Source organism: Filobasidium floriforme, assembly GCF_021052385.1.
Source record: "Filobasidium floriforme strain CBS 6241 chromosome Unknown HD553scaffold_10, whole genome shotgun sequence".
Classification (NCBI taxonomy): domain Eukaryota; kingdom Fungi; phylum Basidiomycota; class Tremellomycetes; order Filobasidiales; family Filobasidiaceae; genus Filobasidium; species Filobasidium floriforme.
The window spans coordinates 109667-121526 of NW_025763631.1; the positions used below are offsets into that span (position 1 = coordinate 109667).

Here is an 11860-nt window from a genome sequence, read left to right on the forward strand (position 1 = left end):
CCGACACAGGAGAAGTCTCGCTTTCATCACCCGCTGACGGTGATGGTTTCTCAGCTAGATTGGCATCACAACTCGCGCAGACTGTCGAATCCTATTGTTCTCCCGCACGTCTATTGTTCTCCCAGAACAATAGATCGCATGGAACAATAAAGCACATCCACTCTTCGCACCTTTCCTTTTGTTCTCGCTTAGCAATCTGCGACTCGCTTAGCAATCTGCGACCACTCTCGCAAGTTGCGACCACAACCGCAAGTTGCGACCGCAAACCGCAACTTGCGACCGCAAACCGCAGACCGCAAACCGCAAACCGCAGCACCTTGCCACCTACCAGAATAATATATATAGCAGACCATTCTGGTCTGATTTCATGATCCCCTCTTGTATATTTTATCCTCATGAAAACTATACAACGGTGATCAACTCGATATCCAACAGATTAAGAGTCGGCTGCTCTACCAACGGAGCTCAACGGGCTATTACCTTAGTTTACATCAACCAACCCTCTTCAACATCGACTTAGTTTCATCATGGCCGACAGTCTCGACCTCGATACTCTCAAGATTACCAAGCGTACCTACCTTGAGGGTCCTGACAATTATGCGGAATGGTCCCGCTCGATTCAAAACACTTTGATCGATAAGGATCTGGACGACATTGTTGATGGAACTATTCCTCGACCTAATACCCTACCTATCACTACCTTGGCTGCCACCGCCGGCACGGACAACGCTCCAACCACTACCTCTACTACGGTAACTACTCCAGCTACAGCCGAGGAACTTGCGAAATGGATCAAGAAAGACAAGAAGGCCTTCGGAATCATCGACGGAAGCCTCAGTCAGCTTGTCCATCACAACCTCCCGTCTCACCTCTCAACCTGGCACGCTCTCGTCCAAAGGGACTCCGCTCACACCGATGAGTACAGAGCAACGCTTCCTTCTGCTTCTGAAAGATTACTTAAACATCTTCAGGAAACCTACTCGGCCGCAAGGGGATCCAGGCGGGCTGAACTTCTTGCGATCATCTGGCGATCCCAACTCGCGGAAGGAGAAGATCCGACTGTCCATACCGGAAAGCTCAAGTCGGCTTACTCCGCTATCACCGTCTCTGGCCGATCCCGGATGGACGACAAGGACTTTGCCTTTGCCATCCTCATGTCGCTTCCTTCTTCCTATGAAACCCTCATTCAGACCTATTATCTCAAGGAGGACTTTCACTCGCAGGACGTCATCGATGCCGTCCGAGCCGAGTACAGGAGAAGGATTGTTCAGGAAGAAGGAATTGAGACTACGGCACTCATCGCTGCCCGTCAACAAGCACGGAACAACAACAACAACATCGGCGGCACCGGAAACAAGAAGAAGTTCATTCCTCGATCTCCCTTTGACGAGAATGCCTTCTGCGAGTTCCATCAAAGGAATGGACACTCAACAGCAAACTGTTTCACCAAGCCCGCCAACTTCAGTACCGGCAACAACGCCAACAGGTACACAAACAACAGTGCCAACATTGCCGCACTCGTAAGCAACAGGAGTCAACATCATGGCATCAACGCCGGCTCTGCTTTCATGGCAAGCATCACCATCGATCACAATGCCCTTCTGGCCCACTCGTCTGCACTCGACATTGTCATAGACTCTGGAGCCACTCATCACATGGTCCACGACAGGAACCTACTGTTATAGCGGTCACGTGACGCGTCGGACGCGCCGTACGCGACTCCCGTATGCGACTCCCGTCGGGGGTACTTTTCGGTGTTGTTGTTTGGATGTAGAACTAGTACCTCTGTAATAGCTCTACATCCGTTATTACATTTAGATGTCTACCCATACCTTGCCTCATTCCTGCGTCCCGTCAGCCTGTCCAGGGGGACCCCCATCGGGGGTCACTCCCGGGCTTTACAGAATAACGGATCATCAAAGGACCCCGAATGGGGGAGCACGAGGAGGTAGCCGGATCCCCTTGCAGCTGGGTGCAAGCGGAGTACCCAACGGTCCAGATAGCCATCTGACGTTGGTAGGAGTGTTCTACCCGGAAGGAGTGCCGGTCCAAGCACTCATGTTGTTGGATTCGGGAGCGACCGGGATGTTCATGGATCGGACATTCGCGTCGTTACATGGATTCGACGTAACGGACCTCGAGACGCCGCGGGTAGTGACGGTGATCGATGGTCGGGAGATCCAGGGAGGAAGGATCACCCAGAAGGCTCGTACGCTGGTACGTACGGGAGTGCACCTGGAGCTGACCGAGTTCCACCTCACCGATTTGAGTGGGTACCCGGTCGTACTAGGTATCCCTTGGCTGCGGAGACACAATCCGCATATCCAATGGGACTCCAACGCGGTGACGTTCGGGGATGTCTGCATCAGCACGGGATGCCTCAAGAGGCCCGAGACGGTGTATGCTCCGGACGAAGTAGAAGTGGAGACACGAGGGATCGACCCGTTCAAGAAAATGAAGGGGTCAATCACGGAGGATTTGGTCGTCGCGCAGATGCAAATGACCCGGGAGGACGACGAGCGGGCGAGGCGCCCGGACCTGTGGGATTGGGACGTCAAACCCACGGACTCGTTCCAGGACGATCTGGATCCTCCTGAGTATATGGAGAAGCTGAGGGACATGGTACCGGAGAAGTATCATGAACATCTTGGAGCGTTCTCCAAGACGAAGGCAGATACACTGCCCCCGACGCGATCGATCGACCATGCGATCGAACTCAAGCCCGGTACGTCGCCGACGTACCAGAAGCTCTACAACCACTCCCAGCGGGAAAGCGAGGAGCTAAAGAAGTGGTTGAAAGAGAATTTGGAGAAGGGGTTCATCAGGCCGTCGAAGTCGCCCTGTTCGAGCCCGGTACTGTTCGTACCGAAGAAAGGCGGCGAGATGCGTATGTGCATCGATTACCGTCGCCTTAACGACATTACGGTGAAGGATAGGACGCCCCTACCCCTCATCTCAGAGACGCTAGACAGGTTGAAGGGCGCGAAGGTCTACACGAAGATGGACCTCCGAGGCGCGTACAACCTGCTACGCGTAAAAGAAGAAGACATTTGGAAGACCGCGTTTACTACACGTTTCGGTCTGTTCGAATGTTTGGTCATGCCGTTCGGCTTGACCAACGCCCCCGCTACCTTTCAGCGGTGGATGAACGAGGTTTTCCAGGACCTTTTGGATGTGTGCGTCGTCGTTTACCTCGACGACATACTTATTTACTCCTCCGACCAGGAGACCCATGACGGTCAGGTCAAGGAGGTTATGAAGAGGCTGCAGGCAAATGGCCTGTATGCGAAGGCAGAGAAGTGTGAGTTTGATACGGTGGCTACCGAATTCTTGGGGTACGATATTGCCCCGACGGGGGTCAGTATGAACCCCTCCAAGGTCAAGTCCGTTTTGGACTGGGCCCCCCCGAAGAACATTCGGGGACTGCAGTCCTTTTTAGGATTTGCAAACTATTATCGGAGGTTCATCCAGAACTACTCCAAGAAGATTCAGGGAATGACGGCCCTGACGAAGAAAGGGGTGAAGTACTCCTGGACGGCAGCCGCTGACGCTGCGTTCCGGGAATTGAAGGAGTCCTTCACCCAGGCGCCTATATTGGCGCACTACAACGAGGAGCGCCAAGTGGTGCTCGAGACCGACGCTTCCTCTGGAGCGATCGGCGCGGTGATGTCCCAGGTAGGGGACGATGGGAAGCTCCACCCGGTAGCGTTCATGTCAAAGAGTCTGACGCCCGCCGAGAGGAACTACGATGTGCACGACAGGGAACTGTTGGCCATCGTTTATTGCAGTCGGATATGGCGACATTATCTCGACAACAAGTACCCCGTTCGGATCCTCACGGATCACAAGAACTTGGAGTATTTCAAGAGGGACAAGGTATTGTCCCAACGGCAGGCGCGATGGTCGCAGCTGTTGAACCAGATCTCCTACACCCTGGAGTACAAGCCGGGAACGGAGAACGGGAAGGCCGACGCGTTGAGTCGTCGGGAAGAGTTGATGGAGGAGACAGAACCGAAGCGAGCGGAGACTCTGCTCCGGCCTGTCGGAGACGCACCCCCTGAAGGGTGTAGCCCGGTTGAACGACCGCCTTTGCGGTTGAATGGCACCATCCCCGCACTGGGCGATTGGATGGTGAAAGCGCTGATACCGGCGGCGCAGGACGACCCGGTGGCGAAAGAGCTCGTAGCGCAGCTCAAGGCGGGGACCTTGGCGAATGAGCGATACAGCTTGAGCCCCACTGGGGTTCTCCTGTACAACGGGTTGGTGTATGTTCCTAACGCGGGGAACATCAAGGTAGAGCTGATGAAGCGCCTACATGACGGGAAGGCCGCCGGCCATTGGGGGCGGGACAAGACCGTGGAGCTGACCGGTAGGGACTTCTACTGGCCTGGGATGGCGAAGTGGATCGGGGAGTACGTCGCTAGCTGCAGCATATGTCAGCGCAACCGGCGACCCCGAATGAAGCCTGTCGGCGAACTAGCGCCGCTGCCGGTACCGGCGGGACCATACGAATCGATCACTTGGGATCACATCACGGACCTGCCCGAGTCTATGGGGTCCAATTCGATCCTGGTGATCGTCGATCGGTTCAGCAAGCGAGCGCACTTCGTCGCTTGTCGAAAGGATAACGACGCCACATTCTTGGCGCGGTTATTCCTTGACCGATGGGTGTGCTTGCATGGGTTCCCGAAGCAGATCATTTCGGATCGAGGTACGTTGTTCACCTCGCGCTTCTGGAAAGATCTGTGCCGCATGGCGAACGTGGAGAATAGTTACTCCACGGCGTTCCACCCGGAGACGGACGGACAGACCGAGCGAAGTAACTCCACCTTGGAGCAGTACTTGCGGTCGTACGTCAACTTCCTCCAAGACGATTGGGCGGAGTTACTCTCCATGGCGGAGTTCGCGTACAACAACGCGAAGCACTCTGCCATCGGGATGTCGCCATTCATGGCGTCCGAGGGAAGGGAACATACCTTCTCCCTGCCAGTGCCCGGCACTAGGGAAGAGGCGGTGGAATCGGCGGGGGAGTACCGAGACCGACTCGACGGGATCTACAAGTCGGTGAAGGAGGCGCTGGAACAGGCGCGGAAAGACATGGCGAAGTACGCAAATCGGAAGCGTACCGCCGTCCCTGACGAGGGTTACAACGTAGGGGACCTGGTAATGTTATCTACCAAGAACTTGACGTCGGTGCGCCCCAGCCAGAAGCTCTCGATGAAGACGCTGGGGCCCTTCCGAATCACGGAAGTCATCGGCCAGAGCAAGATGGCGAGGAGACTGGAACTCCCCGCGCAGCTACGCCGGGTGCATCCCGTCTTCCACGTGTCGTTGCTCATCCCCTATCGGGCCAACGAACTGGAAGGAAGAGAGGTGGTCGAGCCACCTACCCCCGAAGTCCTCGACAACGGCGACTTGGGGTATGTTGTGTCCGAGATCGTACACTCGAAGGCGTTACGATCTGGAAGGTCCGGGAAGAAAACCCAATACCTGGTCCGATTCGAAGGGTACGGGGACGAGTCGAACGAGTGGGTTAGCCCCGCCGAATTCGATCACGACGACAAGGTCGTCGCAGCGTTTCACAAACGCTACCCTCATCTACCCCAGCCCGGTCGACAAGAGTACGCCGACGCTTGATGCGTTCGGAGCTCGCATCTAGGAGGGGGATCCTGTTATAGCGGTCACGTGACGCGTCGGACGCGCCGTACGCGACTCCCGTATGCGACTCCCGTCGGGGGTACTTTTCGGTGTTGTTGTTTGGATGTAGAACTAGTACCTCTGTAATAGCTCTACATCCGTTATTACATTTAGATGTCTACCCATACCTTGCCTCATTCCTGCGTCCCGTCAGCCTGTCCAGGGGGACCCCCATCGGGGGTCACTCCCGGGCTTTACACCTACTCACTGGAATCAAACAACTACCGATCCAGGCAAACATTACCATAGGCAACGGCGCCAACATCACCGCCAGAGAATGCGGACAACTCAAACTACCAAACATCACACTACACGATGTTCTTCACGTACCCGAACTGGGACGGAACCTTCTGAGTGTTGGTGCCGCACAGAGCACCAACGGACACTCTTGGACCTTTGCAAAAGACAAAGCGATCCTCAACACTATTGAAGATGGACCCAGCAAACCGGTCATCACAGCAACACGACAAGATGGTTTGTTTGTCCTCGATCCGGCAAGCACTCCTATTCGACACAAGGCTGCACTCATCACGGCCACCAATAACGTCACAGAGGAGAACATCCTCTACCACTGGCACCGCAGACTTGGTCACCTCAATGTTCGCTCGGTGGTTCAGCTTGGCAAAGAAGGAAGACTCGACAAGACAGTGGACTGGGCCAAAGTTGGAAAAGATATCTACGGTTTCCAATGCTCAGCCTGCATCCAAGGCAAAGGATCTCGACTTCCCGCTCCTGCTTCCAACATCCGAGCCAGCAAACCACTCCAGTCTATCCATGTCGATCTCTGGGGACCAGCTCGAACCCCTTCCATTGGAGGATCCCTCTACTTCCTTACCTGTTACGACGATCACACTCGGAAGGTCAACCTCAGCTTTCTCAAGAAGAAGTCTGAGACCCGACAGGCATTGATTGACTATATCAACCTAGTTGAGAATCAATTGGACTGCACGGTCAAGACCATCCGATCGGATCAAGGAGGAGAATTCGAGTCACATGCTCTTCGTGACTACCTCAAAGCAAAGGGCATCGAGCATCACTTTGTTCCAACTGCCGCTCATGCTCAGAACGGTAGAGTTGAAAGGGCGCACCTTACCATTCTCAATCAGGTAAGAACGCTCCTAATCGATAGCGGACTCAATGACAAGTTCTGGGCCGAAGCGGCAAACTACGCCATCTACACCAGGAACCGGGCTCCCACAGGATCCGACAAGCATATCCCGGAGGATCTCTGGAGGCAACGTGAAGTCAACTCCCGGCACCTTCAACCCTTTGGCTGTGAGCTCTGGTTCCGTGACCATAACAACACCAACAAACTTCACCCTCGCTACAAAGAAGGGCAACTACTCTCTTACGTTGAGGGGACCGACAACTACAGGATCTGGGATCTACGCACCGAAAAGGTCACCATCTCTCGTGATGTGGTCTTTGGTAAACAACCAAAGATTTCCACCAACACCAAATCACTGGAAACCAAAATCCAGTCCACTCAGGTTGACATTGACATAGTCCCTGAACCAACATCAGACTCAGACTCTGAAACTGAAGAGGATCAATCGGCTGAAGACAATACCGATACTCTCGACTCACCTGATCAGCCTGGCGATGAAACGACCATCCCAAGCGATCAGGCTACACAGGCTACACAGGCCAAACACAAGTCATCCGGCATTTGGAGCAAAGGATGGGATATTGCACCGTTACCGACACCGGAAAACCCAGTCCTGCCTGATGGCTCCCGACGAGTCCGCAAACCACCTGCCAAATTTGGATACTCTGCAAACCTCGCTACCGCCGTCATCTGTGGCCATGCACTCATCTCCACGGCCATCCCTCAAACTTTTCAGGAAGCCCACCGATCTCCAGAGTGGGACAAATGGCAGGAGGCTATCAAAGCCGAACTCGACAAGATGGATCAGTACAAGGTCTGGTCCATCATCGATAGGCAAGAAGCTACATCGAAACCTCTTCGAGCCAAATGGGTCTTCACCCGAAAGATCGACGGAGAGACCGGGAAGCCATCCGCCTACAAGGCTCGATGGGTAGCAAAAGGATTTCTGCAGAAGGAAGGAGTTGACTACAACGAACTCTATGCGGGAGTTGCTCATAAGGATACCATCCGAGTCTTCCTCGCTCTGGTCAACTACCTCGACATGGACTGCGATCAGGTCGACATCAAGGCCGCCTTCCTCAACGGAGAATTAGAGGAACTCGTCCATCTTGAACCTCCTGAGGGCAGCAATATCCCTGCCAACAAGGTTCTCCGACTTCAGAAATCACTTTACGGTCTCAAACAATCACCTCGCTGCTTCAACCAGGCTCTCGACAAGTTCCTTCGATCTCTTGGTCTCATTCCTTCTCTGGCCGACTCCTGTCTCTACATCCGGTCAAGCAAGGATACCCTTCTCATTCTCTCCGTCCATGTTGATGATCAACTCATCGCCTGCAACAATCGTCAGGAACTGGACGACTTCAAGACCAAGCTCAACGACCGATTTGAGTGCTCTGACGGAGGAGCGGTCTCTTACTTTCTTGGATTCAACGTCTTCTGAGACAGGCCCAACCGGAAACTCTACATCTCTCAAGAACACTACGTACAGGCGGTCCTGGAAAGGTTTGGCATGCTTGACTCCAAACCGGCAAAGACTCCCCTTCCTTCCGGCTTCCGATCTCTTCCTGCTACCGACACTGAACATCAGGAAGCCGCTCATGAGGAATATCCAGCAATGGTCGGATCAATCATGTACGCGGCCACCATCACCAGACCCGACATTGCTCATGCTGCTGGAGTCTTAGCTCGGACTGTCAGCAAGTGGAACAAACAACACGTCCATGCAGCTCGACACCTTCTTCGATACCTACAAGGCACTATCGAACTCTGCCTCACCTATGACGCTACCTCTGGTCAAAGGATCATCCTAGGCTACGCCGATGCTGACTGGGGCGGATGCTTGGACACTCGTCGATCTACTACCGGATACCTCTTCCGTGCTTTTGGAGGACCGGTAGCCTGGAAATCGCGACGACAACCAACCACAGCTCTCTCTACTGCCGAAGCTGAATACATGGCTTCCGCTGACGCCACCCGACAGGCAGTCTGGCTCCGCACTCTTCTCGAATCTCTCGGTCACCCGGTCTCTGGTCCCCTCGCCATTCTCAACGACAACAATGCTGCCATTCAACTATCCAAGAATCCTGTTGCTCATGATCGCACCAAACACATCGACATGAGACACCACTATCTTAGAGAGAAGGTACTCGACAACACCGTTGAACTCTCCCATGTTCCAACTCAGGACAACCTTGCCGATGCTCTCACTAAAGGTCTCGCCCATCACCAATTCCATCACCTTGTCACCGGGATGGGTCTCAGGGGAAAACCAACCTCTTTCGCAAAGGACGCTTGAGTGAGGGGGAGTGTCGAATCCTATTGTTCTCCCGCACGTCTATTGTTCTCCCAGAACAATAGATCGCATGGAACAATAAAGCACATCCACTCTTCGCACCTTTCCTTTTGTTCTCGCTTAGCAATCTGCGACTCGCTTAGCAATCTGCGACCACTCTCGCAAGTTGCGACCACAACCGCAAGTTGCGACCGCAAACCGCAACTTGCGACCGCAAACCGCAGACCGCAAACCGCAAACCGCAGCACCTTGCCACCTACCAGAATAATATATATAGCAGACCATTCTGGTCTGATTTCATGATCCCCTCTTGTATATTTTATCCTCATGAAAACTATACAACGGTGATCAACTCGATATCCAACACAGACCCCACACTTTACGAAGTAGTATATACTCTCTTCAAGTTAGTCAATATCCTGACCAAGGTTGATCAACCTCTCCAACATCGGATCCCATGCTACAGAATAATTTGGCAGTGCCTCAGGCTCATTGACGTGATTCCCGAATTTGTGCCAGATTCTGATGAAGACCTGAAATCCTGGGAGATGAAGTGCGGGAGAGGTGAAGACATCAGTGATTGGGAGGATGCCACAACCCACGGTCGCTTGTACGACATGTACAAGAAAGCTGCACAAGTCATTGAGAGCAGTGGACGACCAGATTGGCAAGGATAGAAGAGCTTTGAAAAGAACGACGTATATAGATCGATCTGTTTCACACGATGGTCGAGACGTATAGCAATGTTCACTGCATCACTGTATTATCGTTTATTCGTCAACACCCCCGATCGTGTGCCACCATATGCATGAGTTCTTTTTCTTTATGATGATGCTGTTTGTGAACTTTCTTTGCCATCATGAGAAAGGAAGTTAGGCTTCTGGTTCAATTTCTTGCCGGAAGCTCCTCAATACCTTCAGGTCAGATGTGTCATTGCGCCGCTCAGTACGAAAGAACAGGGTTCCAAGAGAGAGCAAGAGAATAAATCTCGCAGGACAACTTCTGTGCCAAGAGCCGGGGGGTGTGGCTTAATCTCGCGCGACTCTCGAGATTCCTACCAGCGGAAGATACGCGTTCAAACGGTATGATCGCTCGGATGGTCCATGCATAACCGATATCAATTTGCTCATCCCGGATGCCAAGCAGACGACCATCAACCGTACTCCCAAGCTGAAAAAGTTGAAGCGAAAGGATGTTGAAGGCACTCCGGTCGATTCTTGGGACGATGACTCATCGGCCGATCAAGATGAAACGAGAGGACGCAGCACGACGCGCCACATCCCTGAGAAACGGAGGGACCAAATGGGTACTAACAAAGGATCTACCTGGCACAAGAATGGAGTCGAATGGGATCGCGAACCTGCAAGTCGGAAAAGGCCGCTGGCACTGCCGATGCACTGGTCTACTGCGCCTCACATATATAACGCTGGATGCCAAGCGAAGATTCGTGTGCCCCTAAGCTGATTTGGGTATTGCAACAAGCCGATCGCGTACAGGCCAGACACCAAGTACACATACAATGACGATTGAAGATTCTCTCGACCCGACCACGTCGACGGATCATTCGACTGACCGGACCAGCCTCGCCCCTCCCAGTCTCTCTTACAATCGCGGCGGATCCAGTGTCGCCACCTCCGATAATATTGACGAAATGACCGACGAGCAAGCGAAGGAGAAAATGAGAAGCTTAGTCCTGGACAGAACTCCAAACATCACGGGGGAGGGTAGTGGGACCAAGTTCTCAGTTGAAGATCAGATTCGCCATTACAGAGAGCTTTGGCGGTGCCACAAAGCTCTTGAAGACAAATTGATCGGTGACAGGGATTTAAAATCCGCAGATCAGAGGCTACAGCAGTACGAAGGAAATCCCGAGGGATGGATTGAGGATGGGGTACTCCTCCTCCTTTCAAACAAAGCGACCGAGTACTTCTTGTCGACCAGAACTCGATGACTCGGGCTATAGCGCTGATGCCAAATTCAGACATTTTCCTCATACTGTACCTACTATACTGCAACATCACCAGCTAGCCTTAACATGGAATGTAATACAGGGTTTTCCACCCTAAAATCCCTCCAGTTGTCGCCTCTTGGGGTAGTCGGGCTCAAGATCGAGATGACAAGGAATCAAAGCCGATAGCATCGGGAATGACAATGTGTCGCACCCACAACAAGATCGCGCGTGAACGTCGTCATGGCTGAAACACCGCGATGAGGGTCTGCGGCCGTACAGGCGTGCATCGGTCGAAGAAGAGCCGAATATAACATGGCCGATATGGGCAGCAAAGCCCTAGGCCGAGATTCCCGAGCACATTGTACCACTGGTAATGCCTTTTTGTGGGGGTGGGGCAACGGGAAAGAACAATCCGTAGTTCTCGATCAGTTTGCGACTGTCTTGCCCACAAACAACAATCAAACAGACTAGGAACACATATCCTGGTTTCGAGGATTCTCGTGCCCACGGCTCTCAGCACATCGGCTGTGTACATTCCAAAGACGTATATGGTGACGAGCTATACGTTTTGTGTACCCCACAACTGATCACGTACATGATTGAGAAGCCTGGAAGATACTCGCAGATACGGCTCTTTGGGATGATTCCCACAAGCAGTAGATTCGAGAAGGAGACTCGCGATCGCGTTTGTCCAGACCTGTGTAAAGTTCATTCAGTATGGTTAAGGGGAGCTATCACGTCGGGATTAAAACAGCCTCTTCACCCGGATAAACCCCGGTTTTATGCTGAAACCTGGTCACCTACCTCCTTT

General features: G+C 53.1%; 1 protein-coding gene across 1 annotated transcript; it reads left to right on the plus strand.

Moving 5' to 3' along the window:
* Positions 1-9822: 9822 nt before the first annotated feature.
* On the plus strand, positions 9823-11520 carry HD553DRAFT_323749 (uncharacterized protein; the record flags this gene model as incomplete). Its single annotated transcript, XM_046181426.1, has 4 exons — positions 9823-9890; positions 10160-10545; positions 10595-10989; positions 11329-11520. 4 exons carry the CDS (start codon positions 9823-9825, stop codon positions 11518-11520), a joined length of 1041 nt encoding a protein of 346 aa, XP_046036770.1.
* Positions 11521-11860: the final 340 nt, after the last annotated feature.